Here is a 22,522-nt window from a genome sequence, read left to right as displayed (position 1 = left end):
GAATAAAAAGGAGAGGAAGGGGCCCATGGTGGGGCTAGGCAAAGGAAGGGGAGTAAGGGAAACGACAAAAGCGAGGGTGCAATGCAATGTGTAGCCAGTGGCGACGCAAAAATTTGCCGAAATGCCGAAACGCGGAAAGTACCGAATGGAAAAGCAAAGGTGAGCGTGACTGGATTGCCTAATAGAGGTGGTGCTGATCAGCCACAAGTTCGAAAAAGGCAATATTAATTACTATTCCACGTGGCACTGTGCCTGTGTGGCGCAAAGGCGAGTCTTTTGAATATTTGCTTTGTTATTGACAGCTGTCCATGCTACCAATCAACTTTGGTGCATGACACCGATACCAGCTGGTCCCTGGCAGGATATATCGGTTGATTTCACAACGGATCTACCCGAATCAAATGGGTATCATTCAGTAATGGTGGTAATAGATTGCTTCTCCAAAGAAGTGGTGTTCATTCCCACCAACAAAACCATTACCGCCGCTGGTACAGCAGATCTATTTAAAGATTTCATATGGTCTATCCACGGATTGCCAGAAACGGTTATCTCTGATAGGGGACCACAATTTGCTAGCAAATTTACGCAAGAACTATGCCGGATGCTGGGCATCAAACCTAAATTATCAACGGTGTTCCATCCGCAGACTGATGGACAAACAGAGAGACTCAACCAGGAGTTGAAACAATATCTCCGGATATTTATTAATGACAGGCAGACAGATTGGGCCAGGTGGCTAAAGATAGCCCAATTCTCTTATAATATCAAACAGTCGTCGGCTACAGGAAAGGCACCATTCGAGGTTACCAGATCGTACCTCCCCAGAATGGGTGTAGAACCTGGCAAAAGCAAGAACGAGGCCGCTGGGAACATGGCCAAAGACATGAAGTCTGTCTTAGACGAAACGCGCAAAGCACTATTCAAAACTGCAGAGCAGATGAAAGACAGGGCAGAGCGTAGACGCTCTAAGGCCCCTGACTACAAGGTTGGCAACCTGGTCTGGTTAGATACCAACCACTTAAAGTTAAAAGATCGGCAGTCTAGAAAACTGACCGAAAAGTGGATTGGCCCTTACCGGATTAAGGAAGTCAAACCTAATGCAGTGGAGCTGGAACTCCCAAAACGAATGAGGGTAGTACCCATGGTCAACATTAGCTGTGTGAAACCCTACAAAGGGCCGCTGCCAGGACAGCGTGTAGACCGGCCCGGACCAGTTGTAGTCACTTAGGAAGGAGAAGAAGAGTCCGAAGTTGAACGGGTGGTGGATGCACGCTTGAAGCGTGGTAAAATAGAATCCCTAGTCCTATGGAAAGGCTATGGAGACGAGGACAGAACATGGGAGCCAGAAGCCCATCTGGATAACTCCCGCGACGCTGTTCGCAAATTTTATTCTAAAAACCCCTCAGCTCCTAGGAAGCTTAGAGGCATGGAATCAAAACTTTATAATTCCCTTTTTCAACCTATGCCCGAAAATTTAACTACCACCTCCGGTATTTGGTCAAGCCTGGAAGTCGAGCCTTAGAAGGGGGGTAGTGTTACATGAACACAATTTTCGGACCTTTCCTTTAATTTTCATTCCCCGCTTTAACCTTTTACTATAGTTTACACTCCGTGCCATACAGCACTTTCCTTTTTCATTCTAACTCCACCTTCTTGCGCAGCGCTGCCTTTATTCTTCTTTTAGACTCAAACTCTCTCACGCAGTGGAGCTGGTCACACGGGCTGCACCCTCTGACATCATCAGCCACTGCCTTTATCAACTGTACAGTACATAGGTACAAACACTCTGTATTAGTATAAATACCCCAATAGATCAAGGAGACTCCTCAGCGAGTCCTCCTGTTGTTTACCAACAAACTCTCTGCAGCTTAAAGGGGTAACCACTCCCCCATCACTACCTTTATAGTGTGTCCTTGTGTGCGCCAGAGTAACTAACTCTTGGTTGTTACAATTAGCCTAAAACTACTGAATAGGATTCTGCAAGACATACTATACGCTCCAGAAATGTCTACCACTCTCATTTCCACCAACCACCTCTTGGCTTTGCTGCTCATCTTGAAGGTGGCACTTGCCACATCTTATCACCCAAGCTGAAACACTGGATAATAGCTTGAATACCTGCAACAAAAGGTTGATATCAGCTCAACCCAACCCTATTGCCAAAAGCCGAAGTTAACACTGTAACAAGCAAGAGTTAGTTACTCTGGCGCACAACTCAGACAAGCCGAAGTCAAGTGAGTGGGAGTGGTTACCCTTTAGATAGGACCAAGTGAGTTGTGGGTAAACAACAGGAGGACTCACTGAGGAGTCTCCTTAATCTATTGGGGTAGATATACTACTACAGACTTATTTATACATGTGTACTATACAGTTGATGGAGGCAGTGGCTGATGATATCATAGGGCACAGCCCATGTGACCAGCTCCATTGTGTGAGAGACTTGTAGCTAAAATAAAGAAAGGCAGGACAGAGCGAGAAAGTGGAGTTTGAATGAAATGGAAAGTGCCGCACAACACAGTGTGTGAAAACTATAGAAGAAAGGGGAGAATGAAATTTAAATGTCTGAAAACTGTGTATTGTAACAAAAAGGGCATATTGTCCATCAAAATCTTGAGGCCTGATAGGGGCGGTGAATACACCAGTAACGAGAGGACAGAATACCTAGAAAGACAAGGGACCATTTGTGAATTAACTGTTCATTGTTATGCACAAAGTGCTTAACAAAGTCTGAGGTTTCGTCGAGGGTTCAAAGAGACTTATCCAAAGACAAGTTCAAGAACGTAGTTCTGAGTAGAGTTCTTCCAACAAGAGTTGGTCTTCTTCTGAGTAAAAGTCTGATCTTATGAGTCTAGCTTTGTAAGCGTAAACTGCATAGAATTGTATTGAAGAAATACTACTACTGTTACAAGGGTATTTATAGGAAATAAGATCGGTGATAGGAGTTAGGTCCTATCTAGGGGAGGCTTGCCTGTTGAGGGCTAACTACTATACTAGGTAATGTAGTCTGCGAAGAAAACAGAAATGTACGTGAAGGGAATGAGTCATTGGTCCGATGGTATAACCAATGAGTAAGGAAAAATGAGTAGTCCATAAAAGGAGTAGAAATCATAACATTCATGCCACGCCAGAGTATACAAACTTTGGTCGTTACAGGGACCACTCGTCACTATTTTGTTAGGACGCAAAAATCCTCACCAAAAATGAGGTGGGGACTTCATTGTAGAGACTCAAAAGCCATAAAACAATATGTCCCTAAGTTAATATACAAAAAAGCAATTTGCAGCTAGTAGAACATATTATGTATAGAAAATTTTGGGTTTTTTTTTGTGAGTGAACTTCGCCAGAAAATGGTGGTGAGAGCAACAACAACCTCAACTCAATTTTTTCGAGAAAATGTCTCTCAACAAAAAGTGTTCTACTACTTCCAAAAATGTGTTTTTGTATACTAAGTTTTTCACCATTTTTTTTTTTGACTTTTCGAGTCCCTACGACAAAGTCCCCACCTCATCTTTGGTCAGGAACTTGTCCTCCTCACAAAACAAAAACAGCGACGAGTGATCTCGCAAATTCATATTGGCAAATATGATAAGCACGAGCTAGCCGAGCAGGTTGGGGACAAGCCTAGGATGGAAGAATGATTGTTGAAGACTTTGACAACTCCATTTATGCGGCAAAATAATTACTGATAAACATGTATGTTAGTGATTCGGCTTGATATTACTTACTGGTGTATCAATCATTTGATAAGTGTTGTACTGCGCTTTATCACATAGAAAAGACAAAGTATTAACGACACCTTACAACATGAGTATAGCAGTGAACGCATAAAAATAGAGGGAGATATGTTCCTCTCTACTCTGTTTACGTGGCGAGACGTATCTACAGGAAGTATTGAGCAAGTATATCAGGACCTGCACCACCAAATAAAGGGATAGCGCCCTGCCGTGGATATTGACGGTCGATCAGAAGCTCCATGATACTATCGTTGGACACCGGATGCAACCTGTAAGAGATATGCACTTGGGCCTCCAGAGGCTCAACGATCACTGTACAGGTAGCTAGAAAATTGTCAGATGTAGAATATAGTATAGAGAATATAATTGTGAAAGAATTTAGTGAATAGCTTATCTGTAGCAACAACGACAGACCTGACACTATGCTCTTGAACTCCAGAAGTGTGAATTTTGAGGGAAAGATGGCCAGATTTGACCAGATCTCGTGCTGGGAATATTGCAATATCTTTCTAGAAAATGTCAATAGGTAGGCCCCTACAATGCCAGATACTTACTGAGCTGATTGGGGCCTCAAAGCGTCTGGAGAAACAAAAACAATGATGGAGTCGTGACTAGGCGAAACAGGCAATCACACACCAAGATAATCAATCAAGGACCGCTAGCTCCGCTTCGGTACGTACCGCACATACCACCAGCGTCAGGACTTGGTGTGACCTGGCGGAATTTGACTTGTAAGAGTGCCGCTGTGACCCAGTGTGACCAGAAATTGCAGAACCATTCCAAAACATGTGTCGTCTTTTCGGTTTTGTTCCGCTGCTCCAATGCTTCAAGTTCTTGCTTATTTTTCTACATAGGCAGCTAGAAAACTAAAAATTATATCTACTGGTCAAGTTCCGACAGTGTAAAGCTCAACGACTGGTGAGTTATTCAACTTCTCCCCAGACCAATTGCACCTATTGTCCAACGATAGTAGGCCTAGTAAATCTGGCGATGTGGAAGAACATCTGGTAATAAGGCACACCACCACCACCAGAATCAAATTCCCGAATGTACAAGTCAGTTACATGAACGAGGGCGTGACATGGCCTTGAGGGGCGATGATGGAAGGTGTTAATTGGTCTTGCCTCTATAAGACTCTAGTTAGTAAATGCTGGCCGTTTATTCGAACCTTTCGCACCTCAGGCCTCAGGGCCTCTTAAGCGTTGCGCGAATCTCTGGTGGAAACGTTGCGTGAAAGATTATATATAGGTGAAACGGTACCGACAACTTGAACGCGTAACAACAATCATGCAATATCGTCTACTATTTACCGTTCGTCTATCCTCATCCCATTGGGTGAATCCAGATGCAAGCAAATGAGGAAATGTCATATGCAGGTGTTCAAATAACTAACCCACATTCGATACCACCAATAAAACTTGAAAACACAAGCTGAAAAGAACGGTGGAAAGTATTTTTGGTACTGATTGACGCGACTTTGTTCCCAGCATACTTCCCAATAAAGTCAACGCACCTGTCAAAGCATCAATCCAATCATCCAATCGCAGACTGAAGCCAACAGAACACTTCAACCAAGCGGTAATTGAACCCGCTGTGTCATTCCTCCCTACTTTTCGAAGATCGGGCAGTGGCAAAGTGGATCAGACTGTTGGACACAGCGCCAGGACCATATCCCTGGACCATTCCTGCAGGACAACAACAATGGAGTTATAAGAAAGAAAGAGAGCGCTGATGGCGGGTCATCGAAGGAACCATGCAAGGCATAACACGCGGTTCTGTACCTTGGCAAGGCAAAGTTGACACCCGAGCCACATCTCTGTTCCCACGGCATTTCTGATATGAACTGCATGATGGCAGCTGCACCTGTCTAAGAGACTTCCAAGTTCCCTCTCAGGTCTTCTCCCTCACCTTACGCTTCCCTTTTACGACCATGCATGCAAATATCTTCACGATTTTCTCCATATTTCTTATGATTTATGCCTCTCTCGATCTCGCTCGCGCCGTGCCTCTAGCTAAACGGGATGTCGTAGATCCCCCAATTACCAGTCCTATTGCAGGCACCGTTTGGAACGTAGGAGAGACACAGACTGTGACGTGGTGCGTATCGAAATCATAGCTAACTTGCATAGCTACACTCCCAACTCATACTTATCCCTCACAGGAATACCTCTGATATACCCAGTAATCCAACAACGACCACTGGAATGCTGATCTTGGGATACCTCGCAAACAATAGTGAAAACTTGAACCTCAGTAAGTCGTCCTCATGTTCCTCCAGTGGCACTACTACTCGTGTCAATCACACTGCGATCCGTTCCACGTGCACTAAAATTGATATCCGATGGCGCGCTGACCTCGCTGCTACTCGCTAGGCTCCCCTCTCGCTTCAGGTTTCAAATACACAGACGGACAAGTCCAGATAACGGTCCCTGACGTGCCCACCCGCAGCAACTACATCATCGTCCGTAAGTACCCATTCTTTCCATTATCATCTTGAACTTTGTTCTGATCGTACAGTATCCAGTGTTTGGAGACTCTGGGAATGCGAGCCCACAGTTCACGATCAACAATGGCGTGTCGTCCTCATTGTCTCCTACCTCTTCAGCTTCATCATCCGGATCTGCTTCTCCATCCTCCACTCCCTCTGCGACTCCCTCGTCAGTGCCGCCCCAGACCTCATCCCCTAGCTCTCCGACTAGCAGCAGTGTCTCCTCTCCAGCCAGTCCACCAACTACTACCAGCCCGATTTCTGGAAGCCCAAGCCCCACTCCTACATCGGCCGCCTCATCTGTGTCGAGTGCACCAACCAGTTCTACTCCTACGAGCTCGACGGTGACGACGACAAGCGCCAGGTCTCCCACTCAGACACAGACAAACGCGGCGTGGCGTGCCTCGAGGTTCAACGCGTGCTCCCTCGTGGTTGTCATTGCCTCCATCGCGCTCTTCAGTTGAACAAGGGACGGCATTCCACCAATCTGATTTTAATCTGACCCATTTTTGATTTTGGTCTTGGTTTCACGGACGTACTCTCAATTTGTTGGCGTTGGCTAAGATCTCGAAAATATAAAAACATACAACTTGGTGTCTGCATACATACCATCTGTAATGCTTACGGACGATCTCTCATCCCCCTTTTTTGTAACGCTCCATTTTCTTCCGCCTGTACTCGTACGGTTTGTAACGACACTTTTTTTTGATTCGATGATGCATGTTTGGTCTCCTGCCTCATGACCTTGGACTTTGATTTGCGTGGAAATGGTTCAGTGCATTTGGCCGGGTGCGGCTTTTTGACGACCTCTTCCATGTACTGTGTATTAGTCGAGAGTGGGCTTCCATTTCTTGAATATATATCTTTCTTCTTAGTCGTGTTCGTGGTTTTGTTAGCGATGCTTAAAAGCTACTTTATTTTTGGATGTCTGCGTAGTGACAAGAATAGGACACGAGATTAACGTGCACTTATAGCCTCATGGACCCCTGTCAGAACCAAATCACTGACAGTACGTTCCTCTTCTAAGTAGATTGAATTCTCCGAGTGTCATTTTCAGCCACGCCTTTTGTTCTAGTGAATCGTTGTATGTCTTGTCAGATAGGTCACTGTTGTTCCTACGTAGGCTCCCCGTTCTTGCAATTGTAATGTATCTATGCCCGTAGTCTCTTATAATCAGAGCTTCTTTAGTATTTCTTTTGCATGTCTTGTGAGTTTGGAAGCGACAATGTCTCGATATTCGAGAAAGGGGGTAAAATCCTCAGAGGCATGGACAATACAAGGAGCAAAGAGCTGTTACAGCAAACGGGTGGGATAGGTCCAATAAGTAACGAACACAGTGTTGGCTTCTTCACCACCGACATCATGTTTGTAACACGGTTTACTGTAAGCAAGCCTCCACAAACTCACAAGAATACTCCGTCAAAACGACCGAGATAGAAGAGGCGTCCGCAATGCTCCGCTGGCAAAGACTGCAACAATATAGTTCGGATCTGTAGGCCACGTCATCCACCCCGTTAGGTATCACTTCTTCTTCCTTCAGTATCATTGTACTGCAGGGTGCACTGTCAATCCGAGCAAACTGTAATGGTTTCGCTCCTTTGGTATCTGAGTGGTGGCAATTGGCGGCGTGGTCAATCTAGGACGCATCGAGTAAGCACAATATAACAACACCAATAAAGAATAAAGTTCTTACGGCTGCGTGCCATGTCATGGCGGAGTACCCTCCCTTCATAGAGCAAGGTACACATTTTACCCTTGCATCTAGTAAGTTCATGTCACTGACTGTCGCAGTGTCTGGATTCATCCCACACGCGCGAATTATATCTGCGGCCGGTTCGAATAGCTTGATCGAGGGAACACCGTCATCCATCTTCACTGACCAGGGAGTGCCATTGAGGGTCTCGTGCATTTCGTACACGGCATCGGGGAGGTCAGGAGTCTCAGGTAATCGGTTGAAACACTTGTCTGCTAGCACGTCGGGATATACCATCGTGGCACAGTGTCTGGAATATTCATCTGTGCGAACGAAGACGGTGCTGGCGAGTCTGAGTCGTGATGCTGGTGTCAAATGGTCCGCTGTTATGTTTCCTATTGCAGAAGGGCGTGGGGGTAAACAGTGCTCCACGAGCTCCGCTTCGATTCTCCGTCGCCAAGCGGACACCAAGATCGGCAGCTGGGCAAACGCTGCATTGAAACTTTCAGCGGTAACCGTAACGTCGGCAGGCAAACGGATTACATCGTCGAAAGGCTGGAAGTTAGAGACATCAGCCACATGAGGCATGATGTCGCAGAATTCATCTAAAGTAAATGGCTGCATATGAAAACGCCTGTATTCGTCCATCAGAATACGACGTCGGGTAGAGTAGACCGTCCGTTCAATGCGAAGATCTCTCCAATCCGTCATCCAAGTAGTAAGAGGCGCGGAGATGTTGGCAAGAACTGCGCAAGTGATCAAAGCTTGTTTAATAACCAAAACTACTAGCAACAATAGACCGTACCTCTTGCAGTTAATGGCTTTGGTTCTCTGATAGCAGAAAGGTGCGCAATCATGTCCCAGCCAAAATAGTTTAGTTCGGGTTCCCATCCTCGTTCTACTAGCCACGTTTGAATGCTGACGAAATGAAATGTTAAGCTAATTGGTGACGCAAGAAAGTTTAGATTACCGACCCATTCATACGCTCTTCCCTAGCATTCCTAAGGTCATTTTTCCGACTGATGGATACTGACTGGAACCAGTCCTCGCATTCCCTTGCATGCTGATCGACATGTGCTATACTTGATACCAACAACACAGAAGTAATATAGTCCACGAACCTGTTCTACAGTAGATGCGACCTGCCATCGCTGCTCGACGTATGCGGTGATTTCACTCGGAGGCAAGCTCTCGATGCTACTCCTTAGCCCTTCCACCTCAGGTTGATGGTAAGTTGTACCTGAGAAGCTTAACGATGGTAAACTCGTTGCATATATTATAAGTCAACCACGTACTACGTCTGGACATCGAGCTGCTATGTGGCAAACGTAGGTAATTTGGTAAAGGCAAATGCAGGCCAATCACTCTTATCAAAGCGTGCGGAAGATCGCATACACTTGCCAATCTGATATATCCCTTTATAGTGAGAATGATGGATATCCATACCCGAAACATGACTTACCGTGTTTTCTTGCATGCTGCGCAGTACCTCGCACGAAAGCGCCACATGACTGTATGCACTACTCTATCACAATTCTGCAGATTTCTCACAGCTAAAGCGGCAATGAAAATGGATTGGGACGTTATACGTACATGACAATGAGGATAGAATGCTAGGTTAGCAAATTGAGGTTCACTCAAGTCCGGAGGACAGTCTGGTAAGCTCTCCAATTGCAGACGAGACGTTTTCCAGATGAAAGAAGAAGACTTGTGCATAAGCAACAACCTGAAATCCTTTGTTGTCCGAGCGAGATTGAGAAGGTCCATTGGAAGAAGAAAGCTCAGAATCTACCACAGGGGGATGATTAATAACGTCGTAAGCGACCAGAAAGAGGCACACGGGACGCTCACATGATATAGGACGTCCAAATTCATGGTGGGCATCAGCTCTAGTTTACCACGGCGACCTCTTCTAACGGTAGGGGTGCTTGATGACTTGCCCTGATCCTTGAAACGCCTCTGACGTTTTCTGGGAGATGGTGCATTTCCTTGATGTTCCGAGGTCGGTGCAACGGTGGCATGCACGGTGTCGAGGTGGGATCCGAGTGAATCAGCGGTAGTTGTACCACCCAGTGACATGGCGAGTGAGCTGCGAGGCTCTGATCCAAGTATGGAGGAGGGTTGTGGTGGGAGGAGGAGGGAGAGAGGTGAAATGGGCGCATAATATATGGTGTGAGGCCATCTGACTATTCGGGCTGTTCCATCGTGATCAGATAGGGGTGCCAATCAAAGCCGTAAGGGAGAGCTGGCTCACTTCCAGAATGGCGAAGCAGGAAAGCGCGACTCTAACAGCCTGCCGCTAAAATCACACACACGTCTGCCGCGTCACGTGGTCTCGGCACACTGTTCACTTACTTTCACTTCTCTTCTGACGCGGTCTCCTCTCTAACTTGTCTGTCATGGCCTTTGCACAACTAGCAAGCCGTCTTATAGGTCTGCCCTTTCTTTTTATCATGCACCTCAAGGCTCTGAACATCATATAACTAGTTCCCCTTGGCGTGACGTTTGCCGTCGTGCAATCCAGTATATACGATGTGCCCGGTGGATATCGGGCAGTGATGTTCGACCGGTTTTCAGGCGTGAAGGACAAGGTATAGTTGATGGCACTGGACTACTGGATTGATTCTGACGCATAAACTGGAAGGCTACTGGTGAAGGCACACATTTCCTTGTTCCGTGGTTGCAGAAAGCGATCTTGTATGACTGCCGCATAAAACCTAGAGTAAGTCGACGCAAACCTCTCAATTTCTCCCTAATAACAAACGCTCAGAATATATCAACAACCACTGGGTCGAAAGATCTTCAGATGGTTTCCATTACGCTCCGCGTCTTGTCACGACCGGACACAGACCATCTGTCAAAAATTTATCAAAGTCTTGGAATGGATTATGACGAAAGAGTGCTTCCTTCAATCGGAAATGAAGTCTTAAAAGCTATCGTGGCGCAGTTTGATGCTGCTGAGCTCATCACGCAGCGTGAGGTGGTAGGTGTCGTCGGTTATTGGAGCCTCGGTGTGGACAGCTCTAACCAACACTCAGGTTTCATCAAGAATAAGGGCGGACTTGCTACAGCGTGCGGGAGAGTTCAATCTGAAACTTGAAGATGTTTCTATCACTCATTTGACGTTCGGAAAAGTAAGTTCTCTTTACTTTCCAGCAGGCGACATAGTGCTGACAATGGGGCAAAACAGGAATTCACTCAGGTTGGCAATAGGTTTTCCTCGGTAATGCTAGCCGCTTACTAACACAAAATTATCCGCAGGCGGTAGAGGCTAAGCAGATTGCACAGCAAGGTAATTAATGACAGACTATGCGTATTTATGGATTATAATGTGATTTACCAGATGCTGAACGTGCCAAGTTCATTGTCGAAAAAGTGAGTGGCGTTCACGTCAAAGGGATATACTTATTCAAAGGGATATTAGGCCGAGCAAGAGCGTCAAGCAGCCGTCATCCGCGCTGAGGGAGAGGCTGAAGCAGCTTTTACGATATCGAAAGCACTTGATAAGGCAGGGGAGGCATTCGTCGCGCTGCGAAAGATCGAGGCTAGCAAGGCTATCGTTCAATCGCTCTCTCAGAACAGCAACATCTCCTACGTTCCAAGTAGTGGGGGTAATGTTCTTTTGAATGTACCTACGAAAGCATAAGGTGGGGTTCATCTACTCGCCGTTGCAAGCGTGTACGCTGGTGCCTCCATTATACATTAGCAGGATGGAGGGGCTGTCTTATACATTGTGATCAAATAGCATCAATTCACATATACTGATGATCTGCACAAAAAGTTGCTGGAAAGATGATCCTGGACCACGGACACGCAGGCAGTGTGGGACTTCCTAAGTCAAAGAGGATTCCTGTCAGCCCAGTATGATGATGTTCATCACGCACAGGGCAAAGTTTCGAGATCCTAAGTTGAACCAGTGTGTCTGAAGTTACAACAGTGACGTCGACTTGACTTGGACTGCTGCCGCACTGCAGTGCGTGCTGTGCCGCGGTGCACGTGTAGAGGTGGGGCTGCGGTGCCGCCAATGGACAGAAATTTAACCAATTGTCTTTCTTAGCCTTTACCCATTTTCAGCTTGATGGCGTTCAAGTTGTGTATTCCAGCGTCTAAACGTCCTAGGATTCATACCCACAACTACGACCACCTGGGAAGCTACTACAATTGTGAACGTCCTAAGACACGGTTCCTTTCACTCGTACTCAAGTGGACCATGTCGACGACGACGGGAACGTTCGCCAGCGGCTCGATCAATACAGGTCACACTGGTCACTACAACAATGGCTTGAATTACATCTCAATTGTGCTTCACCAAACGTCTCACTGGCAGTTACTGCTTTTATGAATATCGGGCTTTCAAGTAGTTTGCATCCACTATTCAATATTCAAGACCATCCACCAGTGGCTCATCTCATGGATAGTTCATAGGCTGACTCCTGTGGCAATTTATCCGTAGCAGTGCACCTCCTCGATGCCCTTTGCCCTACGAGTCTTTCTTCGTGGACGTAGCGCTCACATAGCTGTGTTTGGCATGCTCTATTATTATGCTTCTTGTGGGGCCAGGAATATGCTAGCAAGTGGGATACATCATCAATTGTGTGGCCGCACCATTGGACGTGCACAGGTTTCCAACAAAACAATCCGACCATCTGGTATCATATGCGCCACATTTTGAGCCTACTTCCTATATATACTTTATTAAATATATGGTGAGTCTTCATCACTATTATTTATCTAATTCCTCCCTGTAAAGGCCACCGACCCTTTTGCCTCGCGTATATATCGACTTCGCGTCCTAGCATCTTACGCTCGTTTAAGTTCGCATGGCACCCAATCACTCCAAGAACAAGTTCAGACTGTACATAACACTCAACACTATGAACCCCAATTATCGTATCTCACGTAAGGTCTATCCTTTAACTGTCCCGAAAATATGACCTTGACTCAGTACTTCAGCTCTGCACTGGGGATTCCTGTTCGCCCCAAAAGACAAACCTATCGAGCGCGGGGATGTTCGCAGAGACTCTATTCTCTGGCATATCAGAACCGATGATAGAAGACAAAACCCCTGGGTTTTCGAAACTAGAATCGTCAACCATTGTTTGAGCGAGACACTGGTTGCGCGGGTTCTTATTGCCAAGTTTGAAAGGGCTGATGATGCTGTTCGCATTGGTTTCATCTTGGGGCGTCTGCCCATCAGGCAGAACGACATAAATTTTACCTGCCGTGTCTGGACGATAGATGCTATCCACTCACTACATGCTCTGCGTTTGGTTAATCTCCATATTCCTTTGGTTATGCTGGAGGAGACTATCTCAAAGTTTTCAAGAAAGCATCAACACAAGATGGTCGATCTACGGGACGATAGCAGCAGCAGCCACGATGAAAGGGAGAACAAACATTCCGCCATCCTGGACCTTCGAGAGTGATGGTTATACCAAGTATTTTGATCGAAGTGGCCAAAGTGAAATGTGCCAATTGATTGTAGAGAAAGATATATTGCAAAATAAATACCATGGATAATATTTAATATTTACTCAACGGTGATGAAGAGTGCATGAGTAGTTCCCTACTTTACCCTGTAAATTCTTAAACATGCAGATTTTATGGTGCTGTGTAAGCGTAGAACATGTAGCTGTTCTGGTAGACTAGTTAGATTATAATGAAAAACTCCCGGCTTTCACGAGTTCTCGCGTTCCCTGTGTGTTATCGCGACATCGGAACGCTCTATGGTGATCGTGAATGAGTAATTACCGCTGGACCCGCTGTGTGCCTTTACGTCGTGTACAAACTAGTTCGATTCAGGGGGAGCGTGTCAATCACTTACACCTGCCCCGCGGAACACGCAGTTGTACAAATCACCGTCGAGAGGCAGTCGATGCATGTCTCCCAATACACACATTTGCTGGCGGCCAAGCACACAGGGCTTCAGTTTCCCTAGAGAAACTGAGAGTAAGCAAAGGTACACTTTGCCTATAAGGAGATAGTACGATACTCACCTATAACTTGCAGAGGTATAACAACAGAGGAACGATGTCGCATATAGCCTTTAGTCTAGATCAAATGACGTCTGATCCAGCATGCTGGCAAAGCAACTATGCATGGGCTACTCCAGGAACATTTCGCAGTTTCTGTTGATAGTGTTTGAAGCGCCTCCTTCCCTGAAAATTCTTAGAAAGACCCACAGAACAGAAAATGAGGTGCCACTCGTCGCTTCTTTGACCTTCTCTAAAATCAGGGGTCAAGTAGATAGAAACAAATTCGACGATCTCGAAGGCACAAAAAAATTACTATACTCGTGGTGTACTCTCGTTCTGCTCAACGCCCCGCTGTGAGCACATTAGAACCTTGGGTCTGGCGAAATCAGGGCCCGGCTATTCCACCGAAAGTGCGCTTTCCGGGTTGCTTTTCGAGGCATCAACACCTCCGACAGGTAGTGAAGACCCAGTTCGCCAATTAGGAGGCTCCACCGCAGTAGGTGTATTCCCAGAGCTGTCAAAATCTCCCGTTGGCATGCGGATGATTTAAAGAAAAAAATTGAAGCTCACAAAACCTTCATTGTGTGCTCCCTCCAACGATAGTGTGAAGTCCGTGAAACACGGCTGTTGTCACTCTATCGCCCTCGATGTATTCGCACAGGTGGGCTGAAGCAGGCACTTTCCCACTGATGACAGTACGTCTATCAACAATGAAGTGAAGTTATTCATGCAGCGTACACGGCACCCTTGATGTCTATGGAATGTAGCACTCTATAGTGAGGTACAGAGAGGCCCATGGACTCCTAGGTGAGTTATATAGGACGATTAGACTCAAAGCATAGATGTAGCGAATCTGAAAGGATGTCCAAAGACTGATGCTGACATCAGACTAGCCATGTCATAACCGACCTGCGTTGCGTGTGCTTTTCAGGGGGATGTGAGTGTTGCACGATGTAAAAGGTGAGCTCATTCCTGTATCAGCTGATGGAACGTCGTCGACGCTAATACTAATGTGAATGCACATCCCCCTAGAACGATCGGAACGTTGACCGACCCCTGATGGCAATATTCTCAAGATCAATGCTTTGGAAGGTGATGTAAGTTTACCATTTGCATCAACCCTCCTTTATTCTGAATAACGCAATTTACCTACTCACTCGAATCTTCCATACGCGCATTGCTATAGCCCAGGTTCCAGTGGTAAATCTTTGAAAACCCGCTCGATCAATGATGTACTTATTTGAGACGATTTCTTGACTTGAGCTGCAGATTGACTGCAATGCGGGACACACACCATCGGTGTTGGCGATCAACGCGACGCTGCTGTCTGGGCCTTGCATATATTGCGAGTGTTCCATAAAGAATCCTCCATGATTTTATTCGGTTGCCTTTTGAGCGAACAGCCGCTATACACGGAACGCTCATAAGTGCAGGCCAGTGTTTTCAGTATCCTGGTGATGCGAGAGATGAAGGAACTACCACCATTATTTACGTTCACAACTGCTTTACGCGTCCCGTGACGATCACGTGCTTAGTCACAATCACACAAACGCGATAAATGAATTAGCTGAGAAGACCGATAAACTTGAAGAATAAATATAGTTTTCGCTTTACCCAGCTTCGTCTATTGTGCTCAGTAACGATATTTCTATTCCAAATGTCATCAATTTCATGTTCTGTAAGGTACAGTACAAAGGCCAGATACATATAAGTTATTCGTTAATAGGCTTCCTGAGCCAAGTTAGAAAAGCAACAACCGAATAACAGGCGTCATAAAGATACAAATTGTGGATAAGTACTTCTGGTTTCTTCTAAGCGAAAAACGCGCCTATGCGCATCTATAACATCATCAGTTGATGTCTGTCGTAATATTCCAAAAGCCCAATAGAAAAAAAAGAAAGCGATGATAGCGCTGGCGGCCCTAAGGGAGATTGCAAGTCTATGGCGACCAGTCTTTGTTCATGAAATTCCATGAAATAGACAAAACGCCGGTGTTAAGGTCCCCGATCTGTTCAAAGAGACCGGGTGACATGTCTGTTTTACAAAGATTATGAGCGCCTTATCCACACGAATGAATTATTGAATCTACCTAAGCTACCTGCAGCGCAGGATGGGCATTCATCGCGCGTCATGCCATAAGCACTTTGGCCAGTCGCAGTATTGGTGACATGCACCCACTGAAATAAGAAAGTCAATAAACGCCTTGCGCTGCGAGTAACTAAGTACGGACCTGACCGCAGTTACCTCCGCTTCCATAGATATCGGAAGAGATGGCAACTATGGGATCGCTGTTGACGTTGTATTCGCCGCAGGCTCCAAGCCCCACGTTGAACCAAGTTCCCTAATAGATTCTCATCAGAGAATAATCAACTAGTGAGAAGACATTAGATCTTACCCGTCCCCAATGCGTGATACGTTTTTCGAGCGTAGAGTTTACATCGATCGGAGCCGCGAACGTCGCGACCAAAGACATACACAAAGTGATGAAGAAAAGAGCAAAGGAATACATTATGCGTTAGGAGTCGGGACGATGAGCGTAAATATGAGTGGAGCTTTGATGTTCGAGAGGATAAGATGTTGAAGAAACTCAAAGCCTATTACTACCAGGCAAGAGGGCCTTATATACGCTGAAAGCAGCGTTTTTTTTACCTCACCCTGGACACGCCTTTCGGGAAAGACGATTCCTGTGCAATCAGCGGGATCAACCCGAAGCTGCATTGTTAAAGACACAAGACGCGAAAAAGAGGTTCGGACTGCCTCCGGACGGAGAGCATAATCGAGGGGAGAAAATAAGATTAATAATGGACGTCCGCGGCAAGGACAACGGATGACGGCAAGGAGCACAGCTGCGGACATGTGCACTTCGCTTGAAATCCAGGCGTGGTTGGGGAAATAAGATGTCAGAAACAAGCGTTGGGATCCAGGTGTGAGCACGCTAGAACCCAAACCATATGAGCCTCGTGCCCATCTGGATAGTAGGAAACCTCGAAGAGCATCAAGGTTCAAAAAGGAAAGCTGGCAGAAAAGTGTGAGGCTTGGATAAGCATATTATTCCCACGGCTGTACTTGTGCGTTCCTTGCCAACCACAGGGCCGTCCTTGGCTCTGACAAGTCTTTCGAAATGTGGAAAATAAGATTACTATGGGGAACCATACTCTTCAAACAGACACTCCCACAGATAGTATCCGCTCTAGGCCAGCCTTTGCCAATCACCTCGGACGAGATGCCCTTGAAGTCACCCCAAATCCCAGCTTAACCCATGTGCTCCTCTCTGGTCTCGACACTTGCTGCCCAGGGCTTCGGTGGTAACATTTTCAAACAAGATTTTCTTCGTGATGGCCTGTTATTTCCATTCGGTTCCAGGCAGGCTCGTCATGTGCCTTCTCCATAATCTAGAATGTATGACTCACCCAATGGTATTGATTCCCTGGACGGTCCCGCACCGGACAAGGTGAGTGCCCGTATTTCGAGGGTTTCATTCTTTCGACTATGCCCTATTCCATTCGATCATACACCACACTGAGTATGATTTTTCAAATTTATTGGCGATAATGATTGTTGCTTTCTGAAATTTCACCGTGAAGTGTCCGGGTCGTATCATATAATCTATTTCACAGTTCCATGCCCGGGTGATGCCTACCTTACTCAATTGTCCTGCACACTGGACATTCACCGTTCTGCTGAAAATTCACCCCTACTCTGAACGGACCGTCGCTAATATCATAAGGTGTGTCGTGCAACACACCCACTCAGCAATATGTCTTGGTACTGCGGAAGAAATACCTTACCGACTGAATACTACATCGGACTTTACAGGCTGAAGGACATAAACATAGCTCGAAGCTGGTCCACCTGATTTATCATGCGGTCTCTCCCATCTCTATGGTCGGTTTTCTAATGGCTGCCTCGAGGTACTTAGTAAGTGAGTTTTAATTACCGCGTCCACGTTTTTTTGAGGATTGCGTTGAGCTGCATGTTATCTACCGTAATAACGAAGTCACCGCCTTCTCTTTGACCTGTAATCGTGGATCAATTATCATTATCCGCGATCATCGTTCGGTCTTCTTCGGGATGCGCTCGTGTTCGGATTTTATCGGGAAACATAGCATATAGTATAAAACTTACATGGTAAAGACCTCTTATTAAAGACCTCTTAACGCCATTGTTACTTGAATCCGCTCATTTGGTACGAATTGAGAACGACTTCAACACTGAGGTTTCTTTACTGTAAATATTATGGATGATGGATCTAGTTACAGACTTTGACTTTCCTCGCGAGTCGAGAAAATGGTGTGGCGATGAAAGCCGCCGGGGAGTGCGTCGTAAGATCATGGTGGCGCACGATGACGCGGAGACTAGTGCGTTGTCTTGAGACTGGGCAGTGTTTCATTCACGTTGCCAACTTGTGAAATAAACACAATATCATCCTTGAAAGCAATATTATCATTCTCCACACGATATGCAGAACTCTGGAGAAAGCTATGGACAAACTTTACCTGTAAATTCTATTCAGCGTGTTTAACTCTACAGTCCTCGTAACAACTACTTTTCTGTCCCAGGATCAAGTAGATCGCATCGCCAATCTATTCGATGCACATCTAGGACTTTTAGTTGATGTATGCATCAAATTAATCTGGCATTGTCATTGTGTAGCTGAGCCAAATCGTGCCGTAGGTTCGTGAACTGTACCGGGATAGAGCTGCAGTGGAACGTGAATACGCGGCCAAGCTACAAGTCCTCGCTAGAAAAGCCACCGACAAGAAGAATAAGATCGCGTCGTTGCTAGTCGTTGGCGACAGCCCAACGAAAGTGTACGATGAAGCCACTTTGCGACAAAGGTCAGCTTGATACCATCTCTTAATGGGACCTTTCATTTCTTATCGCAGTCTGGAATCAAGCACTTTGGATAATGCCTATAATGAAATAATTTCATCTGTCTCTAATGCTTCTCAGGATCATATCAACCTTGCGGATGCCATCACGGCCCATATCACAGAATCTCTAAAGACCGTTGAGCGTCAAAACGAAGAAGGCAAGAAAAAGGTGAGTCAAAATGAATTATCTCATAAACCTTGGTGGCAACTGCTACTGTACTCTAGCAAATTCAATTTTACCAAAGGCTTGTCGCGGAAAGGGATAAATCGAACTCTGAACGGAACAAGGCTAGTCTATTTATATAATCATTGCTTCTCTAGCTGCTATATTTGCAAGGTATACAGACTAAACAGAAGGTATATTTGATAGTAATCTGCGCATGTATTTTACTGATCTTTTCTACTCAGTATGATAACGATTGTATGGAGGTCGAAACCCACCGTCAGAAGCAGGTACACTTGCACCTTCTCTTCGAGATGAAATAAATAATCATTAACATTCATCGCTATAGGGTCATGCTCAGGATGACCGTCACGCAGACCGCGCTGCAAGGCAATATGAGCAGCAACGGGTTGACATGCTCAGTAGTAAAAAGTATGGACGTTGATGTTTTATCTATTCATAGCCGTGACTGATAAGGGGGCTCAGCGTGTATTTGATATCAACGGCCGTAGCTAATAAGATGAAGGCGAAGTTTTATACAGAGGATTTGCCGGGTTTAGAAGATGTGAGTCTTCTTTCCCATAACCTCTTTCTGAGTTAGAGCTAAATGGTTTTTTTCTCAGACGTTTCGTAAGAAGAATGTTAGTTTTCAATCCTTGTATGTTTACTCATTAAATTTTATGACAGAGGACCTACAAACACGACTGGTGACGAAGTTTGTGGGCATCTTACTTCAAGCCCAGACAATTCAGATAATGCACCATGACACTCTGAAGGATCGCTTTGCCTCCGTAGAATCAGCTCTCAAAGCAATCGACGCAGGCAAAGACCAAGATCTTTTTGCCGATCACAATATCAGGCCCTTCACAGTGCCAAATGACTTGCGCTTTGAGCCGTGTTCGAGCCATTACGATACGGTATGTAACCCGTCTGGGCGAAGGTTTATTTGCTGGACTCGCGAAATAGGCAGATATGAACGTGGAACCAGCACCCAAAATATTTCTTCAGAATAAACTGGCAAGATCTCGCAACAAGCTACAAGAATTAGAACCAGTTTTGCAGGCAAAGCGTAATAACTTGAATGCTGTTCAATCGATATTTTTCGCTGATGGCGATTCAAATGGTTTAGGAGATGAAGTAGAGAAATACGGCAACTTTGCAGCAGGATATTCCTCCAACGACGATTCTGTTAATAATGATGAAGTGTTGAGTGTGAGTGAGCACGGTGATGCATATAATATACCCTTACCCACTCCATGATACGACAAGAATTATCTCGAGGCCAAGCAACAGCTCGTCTTTTATTCCAATTCTGCGTGCATCCTCAACACTGAGATAGAAACCATCAGTGCTGCATTGGGTGGTAAGTAAATACCTGAAATCCTAGTTCATCGATTCTAAATCCGGTCTCCAGACGACGAAGGCGGTCAAAGTCCTCATGCTTTCAAAAGTTCGTCGTTCTCTATCCCGACTACGTGTGGATATTGCAAGGTCCGTTAAAGTGGCCTGGCTTTCTATCTGAGGCTGCGAGACTCACCTGAATGTCATTGGGGAAGGCATCCATTTGGGGATTGAGCAAACAAGGCAAAACGTGCAAGGCTTGCGGCTTATCAGTGCACTCTAAGTGCGAGTTGAAGGTAGATACTTTCTTGTTCTTCGATATTGACATTTTCTAATACTCTGAAGGTCCCTGCCGAGTGTAGCGGTATACCTGGCCAATACAGAACTTCAGAATTAATGTCAAGAACTTCTTCGACGGTGTCCAAGACAAATTCTAAAAGTAGCGATTACGTTTGTTAAAGGGGGCGTGCACGCTAACCTTTATATGTAGGATCATCTGGTCAAAGTCTGGACGATGTCACCCCCACGCCATCTTCTTTCGTGCAGCCAAGCCATGCCAGTCAAGTGGATGATTCGTTTTCATTGGCTCGCGTAATCTTCGATTTTTCTGCATCGTCTCCGTTCGAGCTAAGCGTTTATGGTGAGCGATATCCGATTTCCCCCTCTACTATGCATGTTTATAATCTTCTCCAGAAGGCATATTGGTCCGTATACTCGAAGAAGATGACGGCTCTGGATGGATCAAGGTCGCCGATGAGTACGGTGGGAAGGGCCTTGTGCCTGCTTCATATATCGAGGCCGTTGGATCTCATGGGCCAGAAAAGGGCCCCCCTCAGCAAGGCTCCGGAGAGAAAGGTAGGTCTTGATGGCTTCTGGAGCTTTACTGCCCTCAAAAAAATTAATTGGCAGTGCGAGCACTGTATACATACGAAGCCCAAGGAGCAGACGAAGTTACAATCAGAGAAGGCGAAGTGGTTGAGTTGTCCGCTGGACCGAATGGTGGTCAGCATTATGCGGACGGCTGGTGGGAAGGTGGGCAATAATAATTGCTCATGTTATATGATGATAGCTGACCAAATCCAAATTAAGGCATTAATACTAGCGGACAAAAGGGAATATTCCCTAGCAATTATGTACGCGACGTTTCTCAGCCGCTGCCGAACTTTTCATTGATTCTCCGTTAGGTGGAATTTATTTGACAGGTTGACTTGTGATTGCCATCGATTGCTGATAGACTAGTACGTACGTGTAGTCTGCTCTTTTGTGGAAAGTGTAGGTGAGCAGACCAATGAGCCCAGTCTCGCACCCTGGATGAAATGCAGCTCACTTTAACATGGTTCCTGCTGCCCAAATACTTGAGCTGAGCACTTGATGTAAAAATAACTGTTTTTGTGGCTAGACTGGAATATCCTCTCGTTATTTATCTAGGCGATACACCAAGTGGGTTGTCTACATTACCAAAGACATGCAGCCATGAAAATTCTCCATTCGCCATCATGGCCTGCGGAAAGATATATGGCTATGTCATATGCCGATTCACTGTCGTTACGCATAAACCCGTGACGGCGAAATTGACGCTGCCAATGTCCATCTACGAAATGTGGTTCCCATATCACGGCGATTCAAACTTCGGTGTCCGGGTATAGCCGCGATGTGTGTATTAACGATGCTTCTAACCCAGGAACGTGGAATGAACGATGCTGTCGTACGTAGTCGCACCAGACTGTCGATGTGCACGACGGCTCTCGGTTATCAGTCGTGTACAGGCCCAGCTATCAGATATATCAGAGACATCACCGAGATCTGAAGTTTGGAGCCACCGTGTGATCTATATAAGGCAGCTGTTTTCTGCAATGCGTTGGTTCTCGACTGGCATCTGAAAAATGACTGCGGCGGTATCGTACTACTTGCACAAAGTATCGGTTTCGTGTATGTTTTATCATAAGACCCCGAACCTCAAGTACTGTCCCTTATTCGACATCAGATATTTGAATGACTCGAGGACACGGGTACTGGCGTTGGGGCACATGAATGATGGCGTGCTTGTCGATCCGCTTCGAGGTGTGCGAGGACGCCAGAAGACAACACCACAAATGGTGTGTTCAGCATCCAGGTGAACTGTGCAGTAGAAGAAGAGTTCTGTGATCGCATGGAAATATGCGTTGTTTCTAAAAGGCAATGATTACTTGGTAATTAAGGCTATGCTTCGGGTGATCGAGCAGGTGTAGTTACCGGACAGCTGGGTTTTTCATAG

At 45.8% G+C, this 22,522-nt stretch overlaps 8 protein-coding genes across 8 annotated transcripts; 5 read left to right on the top strand and 3 right to left on the bottom strand.

The window, feature by feature from the left end:
- Positions 1–7,625: 7,625 nt before the first annotated feature.
- On the bottom strand, positions 7,626–9,994 carry SERLADRAFT_438958 (uncharacterized protein; the record flags this gene model as incomplete). The annotated part of the gene is made up of 10 exons (XM_007319351.1): positions 7,626–7,691; positions 7,748–7,858; positions 7,916–8,661; positions 8,721–8,833; positions 8,890–8,978; positions 9,037–9,163; positions 9,244–9,320; positions 9,378–9,440; positions 9,509–9,703; positions 9,767–9,994. The coding sequence occupies 10 exons, from the start codon at positions 9,992–9,994 to the stop codon at positions 7,626–7,628; spliced, it is 1,815 nt and encodes a 604-aa protein (XP_007319413.1).
- Positions 9,995–10,294: 300 nt separating this feature from the next.
- On the top strand, positions 10,295–11,695 carry SERLADRAFT_469814 (uncharacterized protein; the record flags this gene model as incomplete). The annotated part of the gene is made up of 9 exons (XM_007319350.1): positions 10,295–10,348; positions 10,403–10,506; positions 10,560–10,637; positions 10,686–10,898; positions 10,954–11,049; positions 11,106–11,117; positions 11,177–11,207; positions 11,259–11,290; positions 11,340–11,695. The coding sequence occupies 9 exons, from the start codon at positions 10,315–10,317 to the stop codon at positions 11,559–11,561; spliced, it is 822 nt and encodes a 273-aa protein (XP_007319412.1).
- Positions 11,696–12,689: 994 nt separating this feature from the next.
- On the top strand, positions 12,690–13,571 carry SERLADRAFT_391891 (uncharacterized protein; the record flags this gene model as incomplete). The annotated part of the gene is made up of 2 exons (XM_007319349.1): positions 12,690–12,814; positions 12,869–13,571. 2 exons carry the CDS (start codon positions 12,790–12,792, stop codon positions 13,339–13,341), a joined length of 498 nt encoding a protein of 165 aa, XP_007319411.1.
- A 1,966-nt stretch (positions 13,572–15,537) lies between these two features.
- SERLADRAFT_469810 (uncharacterized protein) lies at positions 15,538–16,894 on the bottom strand (the record flags this gene model as incomplete). The annotated part of the gene is made up of 4 exons (XM_007319348.1): positions 15,538–15,924; positions 15,980–16,067; positions 16,121–16,231; positions 16,286–16,894. 4 exons carry the CDS (start codon positions 16,397–16,399, stop codon positions 15,830–15,832), a joined length of 408 nt encoding a protein of 135 aa, XP_007319410.1.
- Positions 16,895–16,990: 96 nt separating this feature from the next.
- On the bottom strand, positions 16,991–17,585 carry SERLADRAFT_469807 (uncharacterized protein; the record flags this gene model as incomplete). Its single annotated transcript, XM_007319347.1, has 3 exons — positions 16,991–17,230; positions 17,301–17,455; positions 17,531–17,585. 2 exons carry the CDS (start codon positions 17,367–17,369, stop codon positions 17,126–17,128), a joined length of 174 nt encoding a protein of 57 aa, XP_007319409.1.
- Positions 17,586–18,349: 764 nt separating this feature from the next.
- On the top strand, positions 18,350–20,427 carry SERLADRAFT_370507 (uncharacterized protein; the record flags this gene model as incomplete). The annotated part of the gene is made up of 10 exons (XM_007319346.1): positions 18,350–18,388; positions 18,450–18,506; positions 18,565–18,728; positions 18,789–18,933; positions 19,391–19,392; positions 19,414–19,492; positions 19,617–19,844; positions 19,894–20,139; positions 20,197–20,290; positions 20,342–20,427. 10 exons carry the CDS (start codon positions 18,350–18,352, stop codon positions 20,425–20,427), a joined length of 1,140 nt encoding a protein of 379 aa, XP_007319408.1.
- A 573-nt stretch (positions 20,428–21,000) lies between these two features.
- SERLADRAFT_391884 (uncharacterized protein) lies at positions 21,001–21,642 on the top strand (the record flags this gene model as incomplete). Its single annotated transcript, XM_007319345.1, has 4 exons — positions 21,001–21,123; positions 21,178–21,300; positions 21,358–21,401; positions 21,453–21,642. Coding segments are annotated over 4 exons (227 nt in total), but the record flags the coding sequence as incomplete, so codon positions are not given.
- A 122-nt stretch (positions 21,643–21,764) lies between these two features.
- SERLADRAFT_438953 (uncharacterized protein) lies at positions 21,765–22,075 on the top strand (the record flags this gene model as incomplete). Its single annotated transcript, XM_007319344.1, has 2 exons — positions 21,765–21,908; positions 21,950–22,075. The coding sequence occupies 2 exons, from the start codon at positions 21,765–21,767 to the stop codon at positions 22,073–22,075; spliced, it is 270 nt and encodes an 89-aa protein (XP_007319406.1).
- Between the last annotated feature and the right edge of the window lie 447 nt (positions 22,076–22,522).

Source organism: Serpula lacrymans, assembly GCF_000218685.1.
Source record: "Serpula lacrymans var. lacrymans S7.9 unplaced genomic scaffold SERLAscaffold_8, whole genome shotgun sequence".
In the NCBI taxonomy this organism is placed as follows: domain Eukaryota; kingdom Fungi; phylum Basidiomycota; class Agaricomycetes; order Boletales; family Serpulaceae; genus Serpula; species Serpula lacrymans.
This window is presented reverse-complemented; position numbering and strand designations above follow the sequence as displayed.